Below are 24,287 nucleotides of genomic sequence, written 5' to 3'. Positions count from 1 at the left end.
TAAATAACAATCGATCCTGGACGAAGAATCGGACCACCAAATTAAGGACTTTAGTTGATCATGTAATTATTGAAGAGGGATCTATTAATTCTGAGCCGTGACCACTCCGAAGAAACAAATCTTGTTTTATAATAGTCTTGATGTGATCTTCAATAAGGCTATAACACTATAATAACGCATGGCAAACGAGTTCCCTAACTTGCATTCAAGTATTCTCTCTTCCACCCTCAATTGCAAAACTCACAATCTTTTCTCATTTCCACGTTCCCTGTATCATATGTTTCCACCCCCCTTAATAATCACCCGCGTTCTCTTTTTGCATGAAACATCAGAAGCGCCAGAATGTATTCTATCCAGTGCGAGAGAGTCGCAAACGACGCGCGAGCGTACGAAGAGAGTGCAAGCAAAGCGTCGAACCTGTTGTCAGCCAAGCCAAACTAACAGAACAGACATTCAGGCGCTTGACTGCTTCTGCTCCATTCAACATTATTTTCCATTCATTCGAACTTTGGCTGCTGAGCGCAAACGACCGCTCGGGAACACGGAGAACGGATCCAGAATATCAGTGTCGGGGGTTGTTTTTTTTTCGGAAAAAGTGAGAGGGCGGAATACCACCACCCAATCAAACTGCCAGCCAGTAGCCCCACGAATTAGTATTTATCGTACCCCAACAGTAGCATCGGCAGCAATAGCAGCAGTGAGTGCAAACAGCAACGAGATACGGGGGTGGTGTTATTCATGTGATTATCCGGAAGAATTACTAACTAGCAATCGTCACGCAGCAGCCATAATCAAGGACAATAGCATCGATTTTCCGCATTCGTGGTTCGCTAAATTGGCCGGATCTAGACAAACAAAGTCATTGAAGAATAAGCACAGAAAAGAACATCCAATCGCGTAGCAAACATCAGGAGAAAAGTAGTGTGCTGTGCGTGTTATATAATTCTAGGGGTTGACACCTACGAGCGCAAAACGAAAAAAAAAAAGAAGGATCGGCTGCTCGATGCTATCCCATGTGTAATTAGCTCCTTCCCAAGGGGATTCGCCTTTTTCGCGTGGGTGGTGGTGTTCGTTCTGTTATTCAAGAGGTGGAAAAATCATCAATGAAGAGAAACATTATGAGCCGTCGTGATTGAGTGCCTCAGCGAAAGTTTTCAATTCGGCTAAAGGCGGTAAATGGAAGAGTTTGGATTGATATCTACCTATACTATTCTTTGTATACATGGCGTGGATGGAAGGAATGCGAAAATAAGCCCATTGATTTATGTTTTATCGCATTCTGCTTTGAAAGCTGTTTTCAATTTCTATTTATGTCACCCTCGCATCAAACATTTTCATTTCATTTGTCATTAGTTGCTTCGTTTTTTTTTTTGGTTCAAGTATTGATTTTCAACCATTCCTGGTCAAAAAGCAATCAGAGTGTTGTAATGGCAAGGAGATGAGCTAACTGAGGAAGGAAAATAAGAGCATCTTAATTCGTTGTCCAATGCCATCATCTAGTAATAGTAGGCGCACGACAGTAAAAGGGAACACTGGAAAATTAGGGCAACCGTAAACAGCCTACTTAGCGAGCACGCCAGGAGTATCTAGGATTATGTCTCAGAGGCTTTTGTTGTAGAGGCAAATGCCCGTCTGCTGGGTTCACGTCCTGCCGGATGTTGACACCGAGATTAATTGAATGGCTTTTAAATCCTGTCTCATGCAGCCAGCGAGTGGCTTTCTTGCGTAATTTTGCCCATTTGCGATCCGTGGATGGTTTGCCAATGGTGTGTTGTTGTACCCCGTGGAGAGAGGATATCGAATTGCAAATATGTATATCCGCTTTGATTTGATTGAGTCATCTCGAGTCGGCTGTTGCCACTCCGGATGGGTTCGTTGATCCTGAAGATGCCGATAGAGCGGGTGGAGTGAGTTGCAGTAAACAACAACTGCCGTGTATAAGAAGCGAAATTGATGTCGATATGTATTTATGGGGTCGGCTTTATTCGATTTAGGGCAGGAAATGGCATCAATTTGCACTGTTGCATATTTTCTTTCATCGAGGAGATCTGTGTTTTTACGTTCAGAAGAATACAAGTAACCACGCGTCTCCTTTGCGCTTCCGTTTCTTGATACCGCATACATATATTAGTTTGTTTGAATGTGAGATTTGTATCTTCGTTCTACATCATATTGTGAAGCCGGTTTTATTGTAATTAGTAGGTATATGCTTGTAGTTATACTATAGACAGTATCAGTGCGTAAATCTGAATCCTAAAATGGTAGAAAAATCTCATGCTAGCCACTAGTGAATTAATCTGCGTTAGCATCGCACTCCACCTTCTTGCAGAAAATCTTCACCAACGCACAGCTCATGCCACGAATTTGATTCTGGCAGTCGGACAATAGATTCAGCTGTTGAGTTGAGTCCTCGGCCTAAGGTCGCTGGCATCTTGGAGGCTGTCCATATTCCACGTGGTCAGTTTATGAGTCAGTTATGGTTTTAGTCCTGCGTAGACAATAGACTGATCTAAAATTGGAAAATTTCGCTCCATAGTGCTCAAACCCTTCCAAATCGGGTCCTGATCAGCTTCCCATAATTTTAACTCATTTGGTAAGAAACTAACTTGGCACAAACCATTTGATGTTTATATGGCAATTATTAAGGGAAAACATTTTTTTTTTTGCCAGGGCTTAATATCTTAGTTTCTTTATCAAAAATGAGATCGTAGAAATTTGACAAAACGTTTAAAACTGAAATATTTCTATTAGTCAGGAATATATAACGCCTCAATGTAGGCAATTAATATCAGTTGTTCACACTAAATCGTAATTTTAACGTAATCTGATATCGAACAGCACCAGAACAAATGTTGATTATGATCAGAATTTGAGGAGCAGTTAAAATATGCATATTTTCTCACTTCCACAAAATTTTAAATTTAGAGCAATAAAAAGCATCGTTAGGGAAAACGTTTTCAAAGCACTATTTAAAACTACTTATTTTTTTTTAATAACAGTAGGGTAAGTGAGTCAGTTTTTGGCCCTAGTGGTCCTCTAATTTGCCCCTGGGAGGGAGAAGCAGATAGCACAAACGGAATTTATTTTTCAGCTTGTTCTTCTGGTCATGAAAATTAGAGAATCTTAGAGCGAACGTTAGTGTTTTAGGGACCGTGTTTCAGGGCTTTTCTTATTGTGGAGAATGTCAAGGTTATTCCGAGGAAAACTAAAAGAAAATTAAATTCGGAGGATACTTTCAACGAAAATTTGAGGAATATTAAGTTCCCAAAATTTTTCCTGATGTTAATGAAGCTGTCTTGAAGGTCTTTTGTAGTTTGAGGAACTAGTCTGATGCTTGCAATACTTCTCATCAAATTCTTAAACTTCCCTGAGCTTCATTGGAATTCCTAAAGTTTCTAACGATTATGAATCTCCTCTAAAGGTTTAACAATTCACTGAAGTTCTCTAAACTTCTTTAACATTTATGTGACTTCTCTACTGCTATCGGAACTGCTCTGAGGTTCACTATTCTTTTCTGAAATTATGCAGTTTTTATGAAGCTTGTTGTACTGCGCTGAATTTAATTGAACCGTCCTAAAAATGTTTAAGCTTCAGTCAAATTCTTTAAATTTCCCACTAATTTTCTAAAACTGAAATTCCTCCAATTTTAGGAGCTTACTAAACTTCTTTCAAATGGTCCAGCATTTTTCTTATGTTCATAAAAATTCCTGAAGTTCGTGGATTTCTATGAAGTCCTCGAAATGTTTCTGAAGCCCACTGTCTTTCTGTGAAGTTCCCGAAGTTTTTATAAATTTCTAATGAAATTTATAAAAACTTCATGAAATTAGAACGAATATAGTTCTTTGATTTTCACTGAAGTTCTCAAGATTTTTGTGAAGTTCATGAAAGTTCCCATTAATTTAAAACTTCTTCAATAGCCTAGACTTTCCTGGTGTTATTGAAACTGTCTAACTGATTACTGAATTTCTTCTCCAGACTGCCCTGAATTTATCAGTATTTTTTTGAGAACCCGCAACTTTACTGAAATTAATTGATTTGCCTTGAAGTTGCGACAATTTTCCCTAAGTATTATAACCATTATAAACGCTCACTACTTTCCCTGAACTTATCTATGCTTACCTGAAGTTCATAATTCCCTGACGCTTCAGACGTTTTCGGATTAATCATAGAATTCTGGAAATACGTCACAATTCCACGCAACTCCTCGTAAGTCACTGCAAATTTTCTTAACTTAATGGAATTATTCTGAAGCTATCTGATCGTCCTCGAAGTACTCGGAACTTCGCTGAATATCATGAAACTATCTAAAAATATCTAAATTTATTAGAAGTCCTCTAGAATTGCTTGAAGTTTGCTAAAAGTTCTCGCATTTGTGTTTAATTAATGGAACTTCGTTGATGTTCTCTTATCAACATAACTAAATTTTCGCATTTTCTTAAGTGCTTGAAATCTCCATGATATAACATCCTTAAAATAATCTCACATTTTCCGGATGTTCATATAACTTTTATCACGTTCCAGAAATTCTCTCGGAGCTTGCTGAAGATACCGGAAATGCCCTGAGCTTCCCGAAACTTCTTTAAGGTTTCTATAATTTCCTTGAAATTATTTGAACTGCTTTTTGATTCTCTTGATGGCCTCGGAACTTTCCTAAAACTCTCAATTCTATTGAAGATCTAGGTTCTGCTCGGAAATAAATGGAATTCCCGTAAACACATTCTCTCACATTCTCTGGACTTCAGTGAAGTTCCTGAAATATTTTTGAAGTTTTCATAAATTCTCTGAAGGTTTCTGTACTTCCCAGAAATTCTCGGAACATCTTAAGACTTCTCGATTTTTTTTCAGCACATCATGGAAGTACCCTGAATTTTTCAATATTTACTATAATAGATCTTTAAACTGCTCCAAAAGACTGGACTAAAGTTACGGGAAATGCTCTTAAAATCTGAAATTCCCCAAAGATCTCTAGATCTAGCTTTTCTGAAGGGCTTAGAACTTCTTAAAAATTTGCACAACGCCCCTCAAGTTTTCTATATTTCTCAAGTTCGCTTGACACCTGTGAAGTTCTCTGAAATTCTACGAACTTCATAAAAGTTCCTGAAAATTTTCGGATGCTAAAATAATCGCTTTGAGGGTCTTAGTGCTTCCAGTAAGTTCTCCATATTTTCAGCGTGTTAACTTTCCCTTATGTTCCCGCCAGTGTTTGCTTTTATCATTTACCATCACGCGCAAGGAATAGCACTTCAACCCAGTGTAGATGAATTGCGTTCGTTTTGAATATCTTCGCTGTGAAGTACGAGCAAAACGAACAAATGAGCTCATTATACATCAACGAATGCGCGTTTCACAAATACTTGATTATCCAACCCAAAATTGTCAAAATCAGAAGCGATCCTCAAAAGCAAAATAATCAAATCCGGTTTGGGCAAAATGATTATTTTGAATATTGTCGATTCCAGAGCCTAAAACCTCGATATTATCATCAATTCAATCTGTGTATAAAAACCAACTCAACACGTTCTACAGCGCTGTATTTGTGTATTTATGAAAATAATCATTTTGCATTCGATCCTCAAAATCATCCCCTCCAAGATGCAGATGAATATTGACATTCACAACAACACAGGCGATAATAAACTTCCAGCCACGAATGAACAAAAACAAATGTTGACTTCGATTGACGAGTGCACGGATGGATTTGAGTTCACTCACTCGACAAAAAGTGACACAACAGCGGGGCCCTGTTTACTAAAAATGAACACATATGTGTTCATTTTTAGTAAACAGGGCCCGCTGTTGTGTCACTTTTTGTCGAGTGAGTGAACTCAAATTCATCCGTGCACTCGTCAATACTCAAAGGTTGCCTTGATCAAGAGAATGTGCTTATGCCAAAATACAAATTCATGCAGGTAGTTGGTCTATCTGTTAAGGTTGTCTTCATTTTTAGCTAAGTTGAGTGTAGAAGGAATGATTTTCATCAGCACTGGTTCCCGCAGTTTGTTTATGGAACTTCACTGAAATTCTCAGCATTCCCTTTCATTCCTCAGAACTTCTCCAAAGTTCCTACAATTGTTGTGAACTTAATGGACAGCAATGAAGATCTCTAATCGTATGAAATAAATCATTTATTTTACTAAAAAGTGACTCGCTACCAGGCCTGGTGTTTACCTCTGCGTCCCCACAAAGGTCGCAGAAGGGATATTGATAATGTTGTTTTGATATAATGTATTGATTTCTGAAATTAACGCGAATAAGACTTACGATCTTTGGAATGGCTGGAAGGCAAATGAGTTGACCCTATCAATTCAGTAAAAAGCTACGAAGGACGATATGTCCAGCCCAGATAAAAAGCTATTCAAATAAAATGACGCCCCCGAAAGCAGTTAGCAATGTTATTCAAACCGCATCAAGCATACGTCAAATTGTAATATACTTAGGTTGTGTTCCATTTAGTAAATTTTCACTTAAATTTGACCGATGGAAAATGTTCAAATATACCTGCTATTCCAGCAAACTTATTTATGACACAAGGAATCAATTTTGACATACACCTTCTCGAAAATCGACCGATCAACAACAGAGGGATTTTCGAACAATTTATTTTCGAAGTGTCAAATTTAAGTGAATATTTACCAAATGGAACACAGCCAGTTAGGTCTGTGCCACAAATGGGAAAGAACACAGCCTTATTCCGTACCCGTTACGCCCGAGTTCTATCTGTTCCGATTTTCTACAATAACTGCCTGGTTTAGATCTTAACGCCCAGACTCAAGCATCCCCCCTATTCTGCGAGTCACGTGACTCTCTCTCACCGGCGAGGTGACAATTGTCACCTCATCGGTGACAGAGAGTCACGTGACTCGCAGAATAAGGGGGCATGTGTTTGAAAATCCTTCCCTACCTAAGTATATGGCAAAAAAAGATTAAACTGGAACGGATGCCACTTGCCCGTAAACTTCACGTGGAATCCATTTCGCGAGAAATCGTTGATGAACTGGAAACTTTTCTCAAATCAATGCTTTCCATTTCCGGTACCGCCATTGAACGAGTTGAACATGAAAAAGACTTGCCAGTTGTTGGGTTCTTCTGCCACTCTCCGGATGGCATCCATGTTTCCGTTGGTCGGCTGCTTCCCAATGTGAAAGGGTTTTTAGGGCGAAATTGTCCACAGATGAGATTGTCGGGATAGAAGAGGTCTCGGAAAAGTCCCGGCTTAACCCGATCCATGAAATTAAGAACATCTTTTTTTGAAGTGCTCTCTTCATTATGACTTCGATGTCCGGATGTTATGTTCACTTGAACTTTTCCCTAAATTTTATCATTTGTTTTTGAAACCCTCACCTCATCAGCTTACAATAGCGTGTTTCATTTTCCTCTTGCACCACCTGCACACACACACAAATTTTTACATATCTTTACTTAGCACCAACAGTAAGCACCGTCTTTTGGCCACATTAAAGCACAACTTATCAAGTGATACGCACACAATCACTTATTCACGTTTGCACTGAGCACTTTCCAAGCAACACACGCGACTCTGTGATTCTAAACGATGAGCACCAGCACCATTGCACAGCACCGTTCGTACTCCCGTTAGCACCAACCATTACCACCTAGAAAACGCCCGTGTTCAGCACCGAATTGAAAGAGAACCAACCTGCCATCTGCCTGCGAAGTTCTGTACCCGGTTACTCTCGTGCACGTTCCGTTCGTTTTTCTGTTGTGCTGCAAGAGTGTGTGCACGCGTGCACGTGCAATTAGTAAGGATTTGCAAGTAGTGTAAGGTAGTAGCGCGGAATCGCACAGACATAAACCAGTCGAGTAGAGGGACTTGGAGTTGGTGCGAATAATGGCCAACACGGCGCATCTTTTTCGCAGACAGAGCTCACGGGATTTGATCCAGCAGGCGACGGTTCGCAGTTTGGATGAGCTCGAGTTGAGGGTGAGTAGGCGGTGATTTTAGTTTATTATTTTGATTAATCTAGAAGAGCAAGATGCCACTGCCGACGTTCGTCCAAGAGGACCAATGGCATCGGGAACGTGTCGAAGCTGCTCGTAAATCTCGGATAGGCTACGCAGGAAATTGGGCTGAGATCGTTGCATTGCAGGAGGCCACACGGAGTAAGATTTCCGAGTTCTATCGAACGACGGGTTACGCGAGACGCCCGGTTGACAATTTGAGGAAGCTTGCCGAAATGAATTACGATACGAATTGGCCAGCGTTCCCAGAGACGTCGAACCGAGCTGTTGGACGTTTCGCCAGGCGTCCTCTGGAGAAAGCGGAAGTGGTTCATCCTAGACCTAGTTACTTTAGTTCGTTTCCTGTGACCCACACGAAATAAATTGTTGATTGCACCAATCAAAATCGTTGGTTGTTTTACTTCAGGAACTTCGAAGTCGCTTGGTTCGGGCGGAGAATGGCAATCGAAATGTGGTGTACGGTGCAACCAATCAGGCATTTATCTCCGACGATGATCCCCCGATGGGAAGGATCTTGGACTTGGGTCCAAGTTCCGCACCGCCCACGATCCGGGGGCCACCGGGAAAACTCCCAACGCAGACTTCCGTTATCGACAGCGCGGTGGAGGAAGCGGTTGTACCGGAACGACCCGAAGACGAACGCGAAAGTTGGGATAGCAAGTGGACTTTTCTGTTGGCCACGATTGGGTAAGGACATATTTTACCATTGGTGAATCGGAGTTATTTGATCGTTTTTCTATCTTACAGGTACGCCGTTGGATTGGGCAACGTTTGGCGATTTCCCTATTTAGCGCAGAAGAATGGCGGAGGAGCGTTTCTGGTTCCGTATTTTGTGATGTTACTGCTTCAAGGCGTTCCGATTTTCTACCTGGAGTTGGCGATCGGTCAACGTCTGCGGAAGGGAGCGATCGGGGTTTGGCACGAGGTGTCGGCCTATCTGGGAGGAATTGGAATATCGTCGGCGTTCGTGAGCTACATAGTAGCTTTGTATTACAACACGATCATTGCTTGGTGCTTGATCTACCTGTTACACAGCTTCGAGTCCCCACTGCCTTGGGCGGAATGTCCCAAGAGGCTGTACAAGAACTTCACCTACGACGTGGAACCGGAGTGTGTCGTTTCTTCGCCGACAAAGTACTACTGGTACCGGGAAACGTTGAGGGCTTCGCCCAGTGTCAACGAACCGCAGGAGATCAACTACAATGTGGCGATCGCACTGATTACTGCCTGGTTCTTGGTGTACATGTGCATGGTCCAAGGAATCACCGAATCGAGTAAGATCGTGTACGTTACCGCGATCTTCCCGTACGTGGTGCTGATTATTTTCTTCTTCCGGGGCATCACCCTCAAAGGTATGTATGGTTTAGTGACAAAATAGGTCATATTTTCAGAACTCGTTTTTGAAGTCCCGGAATTAGGATTATTTTTTCAAAACCCGAAATCTCGTGAGTTTTTCAAAGTCTTGGAATTTTTAAATGTTTTTAAATAGCAGAATCATGAAGTGTGTATTTTTTAAACCCACTAGAGCAAACACCAAATTTGGACTGAATGGGTCAGGGAATTAGGCCAAGCTTTGTAAAATTGGAGATTGCACTTGAACATGTTTGAGAAATCTTTGATTATGTTTAAGATTACGGACTAAACATTTTTTAAGATACTGAGACTTCAGAAAGATGTTAAGGGGCTTGTTTTTTTTTGCTTTGCTCAGCAAATGTGTGATTATAATTTCAAGCACGAAATATTTGTAGTTTCTGATATTTGTGCCATAAATATTTGAAATGACAAAGCAAAGAAATGGCCAACTTGTTTTTGAAGTCCCGGAATTAAGATTATTTTTTCAAAACCCGAAATCTTGAAAGTTTTTCAAAGTCTTGGAATTTTTAAATGAACATCTATGAACTTCTCCAAACTTTCGGAAAGGTTCGAAACGTTTTCTCCGAATATTTCTGAACATCTGGTCAGCTCATTAAAATAATACAAGCTTCCCAAAATACGAACTCTGTTGGGCTGCAAAAAGCTTCTTGAACTTCTATTGAATTCCCTGCTTTTAAACATAATTCCCTACACTTCTATGAAGTTGTACGAAGTTTCTCGAATTGCTACGTAATTCGCTAGACTTCTATAAAGTTTGATGAACTACTATACAGTTTGCTGTACTTCTACGAAGTTTCCTGAGTTTCTACGATATTTCATTATCAAATCCAAGTCCATTAAACTTCAACCATGAAGAAGGTCCGCGATCCATTATGAAGTTCCCAGAAATTTGACAAACTTCTCACTTCTACGGAGTTTTTCTGATATTTTACAAACTTCTTTGAATTTCTACGAAGTAAATTGGAAGCTGTTTACTCATTGATTTTTCAGCCCCCTTTATGGAGCGCCGATAATTTTAATTTCGGAATGTACACATAATTTAGTGCTCTGTTATTAAAACTAGGGAACGGATAAACTTGTCTGCTATCAACTCGCCAAATTTATCGGATATTGGCTTTTCAGTTTAACGGTGGATTAAAACGCTAGGATGTCTTATGTCCAACATTTCGGGCTTTGGATTTCGCCTGCTGTGGAGTATATAAAATTGTACCGTCTATCGTTGAGCTCAAAAATGTTTACGATCTTAAACTAAAACGAGCCCTGATGAAGATTCCAACCCCTGGATCTAAACGTTGACGATGATAAAACTGTAAAACTTTTTCTCGAAGACTGAACGCCGGTCCGGGGGAACGACACTCATTCAGATGCATTTTATTTCAAAAAGGACTTGGTAGCGCTGCTATGGCAAAAGATCGTGATGGAAAGAATCGATCAGAATAGACAAAAGGATAAACAGGGATGGTCAGAATATCTTGCAAAAAAAAAATAATAGAAAAGGGGTGTCTGGAATCGGATTTTTTTCATTGATGTGGATGAGACTGCGGATTTGAGGAAAAATGGATGTGGGATGAGGATGGATAAAGAATTGTCGTTCCCGCTGACGCCGATACATAATTACTAATTCTTCGAAATCTTTAAACTTCCCCGAAAGTTTAGACTTTTCTGAAGTTTTCGGATCTTTTCCCTGAAGTAATTTGAACTGCCCTTAAGATCGCTAAGGGGTTTAAAAGTTAATGCAATTTTCCTGAAGATAATTGAACTGCCCTGAAGTTATTTGGTCTATCCTGAATCTCCCACAATTTGTCTGATGTTTTTGATATACTACTCTTTAAAATCTCAAAACTTCCCTGAAGTTTCCTAAATTTTCAAAAAGTTCTCGAATTTGCTCTAGCGTTTACTAATTTTTCAAGCAGTTTTCGGAACTTCTCAAGTGTTTCAACAATTGTCCTAATATTCATGAAACATCCATGAAGACTCCAGATATTTGCAGAAATTTTCAGTACATTCCTGAAAGTCTCGGAATATTCAAATATAATTCTTCGAAACTTCTTAAATGTTGCAGTAATTAATTGATGGAACTGCTCTGAAGGTCTCTGATCTTCCTCAAAATACTTGGAACCACACTGAAAATAATGAAACTGCTTAAAAATCTTCAAACTTGCCTAAAGTTCTCTGATCTTCTTTCAAGATGTCGGAACTTTGCTGAAGTTTACGGAAATTCCCTGAATTTGTTGGAACTTCTGCAAAATTTCTTTGAACCTAATTGAACTTTCTCGAAGCCATCCTGAAGTTCCTGCAACTCTCCTGAAGTTCTTGGACTGCTCTAACATAAATGTAACTGTTTTAAAAATTTCAAAGCTTTCCTGGAAATCTTTGACCTTCTTTGAAATTCAAAAATATGTCTAGATTTTTCTAAAATTTTCAGGACTTCTGTGAATTTCCCTGAAATTTCTTCTTAACGTTTCTCAAAATTTTGCTGTCCTGAATTCATCCAAACTAACGTTGCCCGAAAGTTTGGACGTCCCTGAAGTTATTGTGACAGCCTTGATCTCTGAGCTACCCTGATAATCTCTAGAACTATTTTCCCTGAGGTTCTGGGAATTTCTCTATAATTTCCACAATTTTCCTCAAGTTATCTGAAACTCTCTGAAGCTTTCTTGACTTTTCTCTAAAGTACCGTAAAACGGGGTATCTTTGATAATGCGGGTAACTTTGATAGTAGAATATAATGATTACTATCTGCACTACATCCAAATTGAAAACATTGGTGTCATTTTGTAGCTTAGGGTATTACCTTTGATATCATATCGTTATTTTTTTTTTTTTTAATCTTTATTTTAGAGATTTTTAGCCTGAGGCTAGTTCATCTCTTACATATCGTTATTTACAGGGTGTTTAATAAGTTTGAATACACTATAAAAAAATTAAAATACAAGATATTCTTTCTGAGTCAATTTTTATTGAAGCAATGTTTATTAAGAACCTTTACGACATGTAAGCTGTGAGCACCCCCCCCCCCCCCCTTTGTGCTGTATGACGAGTTTGAGACGTTCCTCAAAAGAATCGCACGCGGCACGCACCTGGTCCATCGGCATCTCGTCCCAGATCTTGGAAATGAGCTTCTTAAAGTGGTCCATAGTGCTCACTTGATGTTCGCTCTGCTTGGTCAGCATGTCCGACCATACATAAAAGTCCAGGGGAGAGAAAATCAGTCAAATTCTCCCGACACCACGCTTGGACGATATTCGCCGTGTGTGCTGGTGCACCGTCCTGTTGAAAGACGTTATGATCCTTCCCGTAGAATCTAATCTAATCTAACACCGACACAGCCAGTTCTTGAAAGCATCCTGGAAAAGGATGGATATACCTCCATATTTTTTCTTGTCTATTTGATATATGTTTCACATCGAAGATGCGTCACACATATCAAAACGGCCAGGCCTACTGTGCAGCATTTAAGGGGTAAGATGATTCAGAAAACATCGGGCCTGTTTGAATCGAAGATTTAAACACGATGCTTCAGAATCCAATAAATCGATGAAACGTGGACATCTCGTGCCGTACGTTCCGATTTTGGTAATTTAAATTATATGATTGGTTGGTTGTTGGAAGCATCAAAGCTAGAAAGGTTAAGTGATGTTCATTTTTTGTCTGTCTGTTTGTCTGACCCTTATAGACTCGGAAACTACTGGACCGATCGGCGTGAAAATTTGTATGCAGGGGTTTTTGAGGCAGGGAAAGGTTCTTATGATGGTTCGAGACCCCTCCCACCTCTGTGAGGGGGGGCTCCCATACAAATGAAACAGAAATTTCTGCATAACTCGAGAACTAATGAAGCAAATGGAACCAAATTTGACATGTGGAGATCATAGGAGGTAGCCCCTTAGATTTTTTTTTCTTTATTAAAGAGACTTTCAGCCTTGGGGTGGTTCGTCTCTGGGAATCCCAGATGGGGAATCCCCTATTTGAGGGGGGTGGTAATTCCAGAGGGAAGTTACCTTAACAACATAGTCTGGATCCCAGAGGGGATTTCCGAAAAAGGGCGTGGGGCCCCAGAAACAGAGTTTTTAGCTACGGAGTTTTTAATTTGGTGGCCCTGGAAGGGAACCTCCGAGGGTGGGGCTCCGAAAGGGGTCCCTTAGTTGCTTATGGGCTGTCTTAATACTGTCATTTTGTTGGAGGGTTGGTTGTGAGATTCTGGTTCCGAGTGTGATCTGGTATGGTGGTGATGATGATCATGGTGAGTTAGGTGATCAGACCTAACTCACCATCATCAGCCCCTTAGATAAGAGGGGGGGGGGGGGGTGCTACGTGCAATATGGCACTCTTTTTTTAATTGGCGCATAAACTCAAGCTAATATTGAATCCCGAGCAAGGCCGGGCACACTCAGCTAGTATACGATATAGAAATGCATAACGCTGGTCGTCACTACCCGAGTCTTGTCACTATTATCAAGTTATAAAAAGTAATAACCACTAAAATGTAATCCTTTGATTACTGGAAAATCCTGATTCCCTACTTTGACTATATGTTTAGTATAACTTCTGCGTGAAGTCAACGATTTACATAGTTGAAGATGCTAATTTCAAATAACAGGCTGTAGTGGTAATTTTTATACGATAGCCAGTGGTGGCGGGGGGGGCACCCCTCACCATCCCTCTCCAAAGGGGGAGTTTGGTAAAGAGAGATGAATAAACCGATTTGTACCTTCCTTAAAAGTTGTCCTAGCTCGCTATTCTATTCGTCTTCTGTTTATTTGAGATAAACAAATGTTCGGATGTATATAGTCAATTTTTGATGTGGATTGGCAAACCTTTTCGTGGCCAATAGTCAGGTTCAATGCTGCGACTCAACGAATGATGGGACGAATGATGGGACGAATGATGGGACGCCTCGTGGAGATTCTACGTGGCTTCGGAACAGCTTCTCAGCGGCAAGTAATAGGGACTGAGGAACTAGAAATTGTCTCCTGGGCCTGGTTTTGGCCAGATCAGCAACCGATTATAGAATAAAAAAACTCCACGGAAAAAAACAAACGTCAGGTTCGATCACACGCACAGCCTACTTCTTCACGTAAAGATCCTTCTCGTGGAGGTCCCGAAGTGCCGGGGCCACAACCTTCTCCAGATCCTCGGTCTTATAGTATGCGGTGTTGATTTCCACGTTTTTCCCGATAAATACCAGTGGGAGCTTCCCACGCCTGGATACGCCCCCCCAAACCATCACCGAGGCGGCGCTCTGGAATTTGCGACGAGGGGATGCTGGCCAACGTTGGAGCCCACAGCCGATCATTTGGGACATTGTGTTGCAAGACAAAGAGTTTCTCATCCGAAAACACGAACTTCTGACCTGCGTGCCGCGAAAGTATCAGTTTGGCTCTGTCCAACCTCTTCTTCGTTGTAGCCTCCGTTACCCCGTGAATGTTGCGTTTCTTGTACGGCTTGTATCCCAGGTCCTTCGACGTCGCGGTACTCCTTCATCGTGCGCGGTAAACAAACAACAAATGACAGCAAGTCGACACCGTGCGCGTCGGTTAGCCTTTTGACCTTTCTGACGTTTATTTTATTTTTTTTTTATTTTTATTCTTATTTCATCTGACTTTTTTCAGTCTTAATGAAATCTAGGATGGGGAAAAGCCTCTTTGAGTAAACCATTCAATAAATAAAATTACAAATAGTCAATACACAGAATACGTTGAATACAAATGAATACAAATGACAAACATATTAAAAGCTAAGTCAATAATCTAAAATAATTGAACACAACAATCTGCAAATGTGTCGCAGCTCACGCGTCGGAGGGTTGGAAACTCGGCGTAGTGTTGTAGAAGGACCATGTAATAAAAAAACAGCAGGAAATACACACTTTCGAAGAAGCAGTGATTGGACATACACTCACCACTGTGCATTGAGGCGGCGTTGAAAAGTGGCAGCAGAAACATTGAAGTCAAATTGTCCACTAACATCGTTAAACCGAGAAGACATTATCCTGATAGGATCGTGTTGACCATAACGGCTGTTCCGGGTAGCAAGGTGCAGGAAATTACGTTGCCTCAAAGGTCTTTGCGGCGCATATACGTGCAATTCAGCAAGAATATCTGGGGCATCGATTTCATTGGTCATTACCTTAGCGACGAAGATGGCTTGCAAATTGGATCTTCGCTTCTCTAGAGTATCGATGCCTAACAGCAACGATGTTCATATGGAGGAAGATTTGACGAATCACGTCAGGGTAAGTGGCGAAGAGCGAGGCGCACAAACTTTTTCTGCACCGCACCGATACGGTCAATCCAGTTTCTGTTGTACGGGCACCATACCAGCACGGAAGATTCCAAAATAGATCGAACCAGTGCACAGAAAAGGGACTTCAGGCAGAGAGGATCACGAAATCCATCAGCAAGCTTAAACATGAAGCCGAGCTGTTTATTGGCTTTTGCAATCACGTCTTCGTAATGCGGTCGGATATATCACACGGTCCAATATCACACCGAGATCCCTAACCTGATACAAGCGCTCGAGAGTTTGTCCACACATGCTGTAGTTGAAATTGATTGGTTGCCGCTTCCTTCTGAATGATATTGTGTTGCATTTGGCTATGCATAAATCGAGTAGGTTTCGCTTGCTCCAGTTCTCGAACAAATCTAATAACCTCTGCAACTCCAGGCAATCCTCAGTGCACGTGATGATCATAAAGATCTTAACATCGTCGGCATAGAATATTCGCTGTCTACGTGGCAACACAAAGGCAATGTCATTTATGAATAATGAGAAAAGCAGCGGTCCAAGATTACTCCCTTGCGGTACACCAGAAGGAATAATAAACGGCTCCGAATGTGACGAACCAATCCTTACTCTCACGGATCTTTCAGACAGATATGATCTAAAACAGCTAACAAGCGCGGAAGATACCCCCAGCTTCTCGAGTTTTTGTGAATCGGTGACAGAAACGAAGTTTTCCATCCAGCAGGAAATTTTTGCTGTTGGAACGAGAGATTGAACAGTTTTACTAACGGTGTCATCAGAGAACTCGAGCAGTTTTTCAACACAGATGAAGGAATCCCATCAGGACCGGGTGACACGGAATGTTTGAGCTTACGTAATGCATTTTCGACATGCTCCTCGCTGATCTGGAAAATTCCAAAGTCGATGCTGTCTAGCGGCGTATCACGAATAGCAGCCTCTATCTGCGATGGCGTAGCAGGCGTATTTGAGAAGACATTCTTGAAGTGTTCAGCAAAGATCTCACATTTACTAGAGGCTGTGCTAGCAAATTGGTCGCCGAAATACATGGAAGTTGGCAATCCATCTTCCGTGCGTTTAGTACGAACAAAAGACCAGAACTGTTTGGGATGTAGACGTAAATTTCTCTGCGTACGATCAACGTATCGAGCATACAATAGACGGTTATACCGTGTGTACTTGTTACTGGCCATTACAAAGCGATGTTTGGAGTGCTGCGAACGACTCCGACTATACGTTCGAAGTGCAGATCGCCTACGGCGCTTCAACTGGCGGAGGCTCCTGTTCGTCCAATGAGGCTTCAGTGGAGGGCGCTGAAGAGACACGTGAGCTTCGATGACTTGACGTATCTCCGTGTTGAAAATACATACAATATCGTCCAGATCCTGATCAGAATCCAAAAATTGCCAATAGATTGATAATAGCGCATCATTCATCGAACTATAATCAGCCCGACGAAAATCGAACCGGCAGTCTTCTAGAGATGGTTCAAATGACACTGGTACCGAAATAGAAACGGTGACGTCAATGGCAGGATGTGGAATATCGATTTCTACGAGCGATTCAGCCGCTTCGGATACGCAACAGCTTGATAACGCTGAGTCATTCACGAGTACTAAATCGAGAATCCGTGAACTGGAGTTCTTCATAGTATTGATTTTTGTCAGACCCTGGAAGCAGAAGGCATCGTTAATCTCGATGTATGGGAATCTATTGTGAGGCCACCATCCTCTGATGGTACCCAGTGCATTTCAGGATGATTATAGTCTCCAAACTGGAAAACAAGGTCGTGAGGCCTCAAGCCGGAAAGGATTGAATCAATGGAGTCAGTATGCTGCTGTATGAGCGACAGGTCGTCTCTGCAATCAGGTGGTAGATAAAGCACTCCAATGCTGACATCATAGTTCTGCAGTTTGATTTTGATCAAAAGCTGCTCGAGAGCATTACTTATCGGAGCTGGATCAATACAGCAACACAATTTAGAATAGACGGCTATCAATACACCTCCACCACGAGTTTTTCGACTGTTCAAAGAGCTACGATCTGTCCCGAACACAGTGTAAGAGTCGTTGAATAATTGAGTAGACAAGATGCAATCGTTCAGCCAAGTCTCAGTTAGCACGATAACATCATATTCCGAGTCAGTTGTAGCTAAGAAGAAAGAATCTATCTTTGTCCGAAGTCCTCGTATATTCTGATAGTAAATGCGAAGCTCGGAAGTTGTTGAGGAAGGATTGTCACAAACTTCTCGTCCGTTCCTATAACACGCACACTTGCGTAATCTCATTTTCAAGTGCGAAGTTTGTTATCCTCACGTTCGTTTCAGCCAAAAAAGTTGGTTTGTTATTATTATCATCACTTTCGGGCCATCAATACTCATTATTTTCTCCATTCATCGAAGTATTATCAAATTAACCCCAAAATAAAAATCTGATGTTCAGTCACAAGCAGTTTTGTAGGCGGTCACCGTAGTCGACGCATTTTCTGTGATAATCGACTGCCTTTGCTTCCGACACTGGTAAACCAAGCTATCAAATTACAGTACCAAACTAAAATGTCATATGACATCGAAGATCGTCACGAATGTATGTATTTTAGTTTTTCTCATAATAAGAGCTGCTGATGTTGTGCTTGTGTGAATTCTGAAAATAGTAACTAGTAAGTAACGATGTCCTAATAACAACATTTTTGATCAGAAATGGTTTAATTTATTCAAAATCGAGGAATTAGAACAAAATCACACATGTCATATGGTAGTTATCTGAAAATTTTATTTTTGCTCGAATATTGCTCTACCGTTCGTGTTGCGTGAGAGAGACGACGGTAGATCATGAGTGTACGAATACAAACAGACTGTCGCGCACGACATCGAAGCGAGTGTAGTAAAAAACGTCAACTGTTTCAACACCTGGTCACAAGACAAAAAAAAAAATTTGCAAATGCAATAATTTTCGTTAAACATATTACTAACGAAGTGACTCTAGGATCCTCAGTACTTGTTTAAAAATAAATAAATTTGAAAGATATTAATTGTTATAGAAAATATTTAGAATATACTTCAAAAATCTATCAAAGTTTCCCCGTTTTGCTGTACCAATAACTTCTTAAAAGATCCTGCAATTACCCTGAAGCTGATGAAACCACCTTAAATTTTTCGAAGCTTGCCCGAAGCCCGAAATTCTAAAGAACTTTCCTTACCATCTCGCAGTCTGAAACTTCTTCAGAATCCTCCGTATTTCCTTTCAATCATCAGAACTTTTTCAAAGTTCCTATAATTTGTGTTGACCGCCCTGGAGTTCTCTTATCTTTCCTGTAGTTCTTACTACTCTTCTGATGATGTTCCTGGAATAGCCCTTAAATTATTAAAACTTCGCGACAATTGATGCACTACCGTGATTTTTTCTTCGTGTGAAGTTTCCGACATTTTCCTTGCTCTCTAAACTTCCTAGTTTTCTGTAGACTGTCATTATGTTTTGGATCGTTATTTTCCTGAATTTAATAAAACTGCCCTAAAGTACTCTGAATTCACCGGAAGCTCTCGGAATTTCCCTGAAGTTCCCATGTTTTTCCTGATAAACATGAAACTGCACTGAAACTGTAGGAACTACCCGAAGTTACGTAACTTTCCTTAAGATCTTTAAACTCAACTGAAGTTTTTGTAATGGAAGCTCCTAAAGTTCCTAGAATTTTCCTGAATTTAATAGAACTGCTCTGAAGCTCTTCAATATTCACTGGAGTTCTCAAAATTTCCTGAAATCTATGGAACTACTCTGAAGCTATGGGAACCTAGCTTAAAGATCTCAAAACTTCCATGTTGTTCTGAACGTTATTGACGAACTTGATGTTTTAGGAATTTCCTTTAAACTCTTAGAATTTCCATAAAATCCATAGATCTTTCTGAAGGTTCTCGCAATTTTTCTGATGTTATTGGAACTAACATAGTTTTTTTTTTTTCAAAAGCTCTTGGAGCTTCATTTAAGATCCCGCAATTTTTCTAGCGTTTATGGGACTCTAAACTTCTTTGAAGTCATCTGTAAAGTTCCTGCAACTATCATGAAGTTAATGAAACGCATTCAAAGTGTTTTTATGTTACTTCATACGCGAAGTTAACGATTTTCAGAGTTGGTTGGAAATGCTAACATGAAGCTTTAGTGTGATGATTTATTAGCTAGAGAATGATCTTTAGAAGAGAGAGTTAGAGTACGGCAGTATGAAAATTGAATAGAAGTTGAAAATGAGCGAAGGGCCATTATGCGACAGTTTTTTAAGATCGACGCACATTTTTGCCTAACCCGTACGATGTACGCGGAGACTTGAAGTACTTGGTGCTTGGAGCAACACAATAGTTGGGTAAAGAAGAACTGCATTATAACACACCATCGACTGGAAATGCTCTCGCAACGTGGGGCTTTAGGTAGTGATGAAAACGTCGCTAGAACTATTCCACAGCCGCAGTCAGTTTATGAGCAAAAAGAGGGACGCACATTTTTGCCTGTGGACTTGGAGACATACTTCAAGTCCCCGCGTACATCGTACGGGTTAGGCAAAAATGTGCGTCTATCTTGAAAAACTGTCGCATTAATGGCCCTTCGCTCATTTTCAACTTCTATTCAATTTTCATACTGCCGTACTCTAACGAAACTATCCACCTACCCTCTTCTAAAGATCATTCTCTAGCTAATAAATCATCACACTAAAGCTTCATGTTAGCATTTCCAACCAACTCTGACGCATCTGAAGTTTTTTGAACTTCCCTCAAATTTTCACAATTTTTCGGATATTTATGGAACTTCCATGAAATTCTCACAACTTTCCCGAAACTCCCTGAATTTTCAAAAGATCTGAACGTACCTGAAGTTTCTTGAAGGTCTTGTAAAGATCTTTGAATTTTCTTGAAGTTAATGCAACTATCGTGAAGTTCTATGATCTTCATCCAAGTTCACGAAAATTTCCAAAAGTTTATAGAACTGAACTGAATTCCTAGAAACAAACCCTTAAAGAACTTTAATCGTCCTCAAAGTTCTGGACTTTACTGTAGCTCTTGGAACTTTCCTGAAGTCTTCGAAACCATGCCAGCAATTCTGATCTTCCATACGATAGTCATGCCTTAAGCATCGTTTCAATATCAGCCCATTCCAACGCACCCTTCTACATTTGGTGATCTGACTGATTCATTGAGGAATCTTGGGCTACATAATGAAAATTATAATACAGGTCTGAGACTATAGTGACGTCCATGTCTCGAAGACGATCTCGGTTGTGCTTCGTTAGAATTGTCACCTTCAGCACAATTGGAGCGATCACCGTGTGATAGGGTAGAGAACTACTTCGGTCTAATCGCCCATTTTGGGCCTATCGAGCAGAAAACTTCAAATTAATCCATGATTCCAGAGTTAACAAAGTCAATTATGCGTTTGTTACGATACATTAGTTAATAAGCTACGGAACGAAGTCAATGAGAACGCGTGATATGAAGGTTTGCACCCATTATTCCCAAAAACAAAAGAAGCGCTCCGACCGAATCAATTTTTATCTTCATCCGATAGACCGAAGTGAAGAAACAGTATTAGACTTTTGACAAAATCTCAACGATTGATTTCTCTTTTTCAAATCTTAAGGTACGTACGGAAAGGTAAATTAATTTGGAAGCCATTAGTAATAATAACATTTCGTTTGGTGCTAAACTGCGCTAGATTAAGAAATATTAAGTGCAGGTTGTGCTTAATAGGCCGGAAATGGGGTAGTTAACCCTATATACGAACCGTCGTTTTCCACCGAAGTCTAGCATACTGCGGTATACTCGAGAAGCCTTGGAGATGCGTTCCGCTACAGCCTTGCGCCGGTTCTAGGAGCTTGTCTGGAAAATTCCCAAATATCGCATCTTGGTTACCACTCGTATACAATAAGGACGAAATGTGGCTGTTACTTCTGGGTCTCTCATCAGTACCTGTGTATCGTCCACGTTCAATTCCAGTCCAAACGCCTAGGGGGTCACAGTGACAAAATTTGTATGGGTCTTATCATTTTTAGTTAGACAAAGTCTTCACGCCCACACAGGTTCGTTTGGATCTTAGAGGACATTTCAGACATTTATTTCCAGTAACTAATCCACATCCTTTCACAGGTGCTGCCGATGGTGTAATGCATCTGTTCACCCCTAGGTGGGAATCGATTTTGGAACCTGTCGTGTGGCTCGAGGCCGGCACGCAGATCTTCTTTTCGCTGGGCCTCGCCTTTGGAGGACTGATCGCTTTCAGCTCGTACAATCCAGCGAATAACAACTGCTACCGAGACGCTCTGGTGGTTTCGTTTACCAATTGTAGCACATCTATGTTCGCTGGGGTCGTCGTATTCTCCGTCATCGGTTTCAAGGTAAGTGACTTTGCACACCGCGAGGTCTCTGTCTGAGATCATCAAAATGAACCACTATTGTTTTTCACTACCCAGGCTACTTCAATCTTCGATTCGTGTGTAGAAGAACGCGATGCACTGCTGGCGGCGAACAAAACGACAAATCTACCGGTTTGCAATCTGCAGAAGGAGCTCGAAAATGTAAACACAAACCGTCTACCTCTTGTAGCCCCGTTGTTGTTGTTCAATGTTAATTGTGGACATGTGTATGTGTTTTACCCGGCGGAGTTTCCCGTCCGGTTTACTGTCAAGACTTGCTATATATATGTACATTTGTAATACCCACACACGCTGTGTAGTCTTCCGTTGCATGTAGTCGTAGCCGTAGATCGTTGTTCATAAGAATCCTGCTTGAACCAGAACATCCTACTCTTAATAATCGAATCCCACATTTCGTAGAGCGCTTCCGGAACGGGATTGGCATTCATCATTTTCACGGAAGCGATCAACCAGTTTCCGGCGGCACAGTTTTGGGCGGTGCTATTCTTCATGATGTTGTTCACGTTGGGAATCGACTCGCAGTTCGGAACCCTCGAAGGTGTCACCACGTCACTGGTGGATATGAAGCTGTTTCCCAACCTTCCAAAAGAAGTCATCACCGGGGTGAGTGAAGAACTTACTTGTACGAATTTTGAATTCAGTGAACTGACGTTTTTTGTCTGCCTTGTATAGGGTCTATGCCTGTCGTGTAGTATTCTATCGATGTGTTTCGCCAACGGATCAGGAAGCTACATTTTCCAGTTGATGGACAGCTTCGCGGGAAACTACACTCTGCTGATAATCGCATTCTTCGAGTGCATTGGCGTTAGCTACATCTATGGAATTAAAAGGTTATCGCCGTCTCGTGGCTGTCTGAAATTGTGGAATTTTAATTAACTGCTTCGGTAATTTCAGGTTTGCCGATGATATCGAACTGATGACCGGTTCGCGACCGGGCCTCTACTGGATGCTCTGTTGGAAGTACATTTCACCGATTGCCATGTTGACTATTCTGATAGCCTCTTTCATCGAGTTGGCTTCCGAGGGCAGTAGCTATCCGGGATGGAATGCCCTGACTGGTAATACCGATAATCTCGAATGGCCCCACTGGTGCATCGTGGTGGCGATACTTTTGGTTAGCGTGTCCATTTTGTGGATCCCGGGAGTGGCCATCTGTCGGTGGGTATTTTTTTGCGCGTGGAAATCAAACCGGTGCTTCTGATGTTGCCCTTTGTTTTTAGGTTATGCGGTATCAATATTATTGAGGATTCGGAGCCGGCGTGGTTCCCGACGGCCGAGCTGCGGGACGTGCACGGAATTGTGCCGCACGAAGCAACGGACATTGAGATATCATTGTTTTGCATACGACCGGACGGATCGGAAGGTTTGTGCTGTCCGACTTATGGAACGCGGGAGCAACCGCTGGACGAGGAAGAAGAGTAAGAGTAAGTAGACGGAAAAGTGGCACTGTTGCCGCAGTAGACAATAAGCGATATCCAGGTTTTGGGGGAACGAGTTTAGCTGGGTAGCAGACGACGGCGAAGAAAATTGACAATAGTTAGTTAGAAGGACTAGTAGATTAGCACAGAGCGGTTGAAAACATTCCGAGCGAACATATTCAAATTATACACCATAACGATAGGGGTTCCAAAGGCGAGCTTCAGTGCGTTGAGTGGGTAAAGAAATGTGAAATTTTCTGTTCATGGTTTAAAAAGACTTGCATTTTGGTGTATCGGAACGACCGGAGCTTAAATCTATCATTTCCACTGAAAGATTGCACCTGATTTTGATTGAAATGTTGATGAAATGATAATTGGGTGAATTGACAAACACATAGGGGGAGGAGGGGCATAGTAAACAGGTGAAGCATAGTCAGCATCCCGAAGTTTTGCCCTGGATCTCTAGCTGCACGAAACAAATCAACTGGTAGTAGGTTCAATATCATTATTATATTGATCCTACCACCAACCAATTTGTTCCGAACGGCCGGAAGTCCAAGCTGGTGCACGGGATGCTCAGTATGGCCTACCTGTTCACTATGCCCCTCTTACCCCTAACGCTTAACGTAAAGATCTCATTTATTGTAACCAATCCTCAGAATTCCTTGGGAAAATTTCTCACAGTATAGGATTTATCGTAGTTGCTACTCCGTTTCTGATCAGAACAAGAGGAATTGCAAAGAGAACCACATAGATGGCGCTTGGAATTAGCTTATCCATTTTCAATGTGCAAGCAAGTTCACCAATTCATTCTATTATACATCAGCACCAGTGCCGGTCACGTCGATACGGTATTTTGGAAAG

General features: G+C 41.2%; 2 protein-coding genes across 4 annotated transcripts in view; both read left to right on the top strand.

Annotated features, from left to right (window-relative positions):
- The window catches only part of LOC135697194 (uncharacterized), a 257,147-nt gene that overhangs the window by 202,416 nt on the left and 30,444 nt on the right, over positions 1 to 24,287 (top strand). The window lies entirely within an intron of this gene.
- Positions 557 to 24,287, top strand: LOC135697168 (sodium-dependent neutral amino acid transporter B(0)AT3). Of its 3 annotated transcripts, none has more exons than XM_065216787.1 (10): positions 557 to 697; positions 7,424 to 7,942; positions 8,387 to 8,667; positions 8,728 to 9,332; positions 21,719 to 21,966; positions 22,042 to 22,146; positions 22,405 to 22,608; positions 22,678 to 22,835; positions 22,900 to 23,163; positions 23,226 to 24,287. In XM_065216787.1, exons 2-10 carry the CDS (start codon positions 7,850 to 7,852, stop codon positions 23,425 to 23,427), a joined length of 2,160 nt encoding a protein of 719 aa, XP_065072859.1. In that variant the 5' UTR covers positions 557 to 697; positions 7,424 to 7,849; the 3' UTR covers positions 23,428 to 24,287. The 3 variants fall into 3 exon arrangements, with proteins under 3 accessions (XP_065072859.1, XP_065072858.1, XP_065072857.1); XM_065216786.1 differs by having other exon boundaries at positions 557 to 1,172; positions 7,433 to 7,942; XM_065216785.1 differs by having other exon boundaries at positions 557 to 1,172.

The sequence above is a fragment of the Ochlerotatus camptorhynchus genome, unplaced genomic scaffold, assembly GCF_037179485.1.
Source record: "Ochlerotatus camptorhynchus isolate MF236.1 unplaced genomic scaffold, CSIRO-AGI_Acam_v1.1 ptg000067l, whole genome shotgun sequence".
Classification (NCBI taxonomy): Eukaryota; Metazoa; Arthropoda; class Insecta; order Diptera; family Culicidae; genus Ochlerotatus; species Ochlerotatus camptorhynchus.
Note: the sequence above shows the minus strand (reverse complement) of the source record. Positions and strands in the feature narration are given on the sequence as shown.

Coding starts and splice junctions, on each gene's coding strand:
- LOC135697168 (XM_065216787.1), top strand. CDS start 7,850: ATGGCCAACACGGCGCATCTTTTTCGCAGACAGAGCTCACGGGATTTG. Junction 21,967..22,041: donor TCTCCGTCATCGGTTTCAAG/GTAAGTGACTTT, acceptor TTCACTACCCAG/GCTACTTCAATCTTCGATTC. Junction 22,836..22,899: donor TACATCTATGGAATTAAAAG/GTTATCGCCGTC, acceptor CGGTAATTTCAG/GTTTGCCGATGATATCGAAC.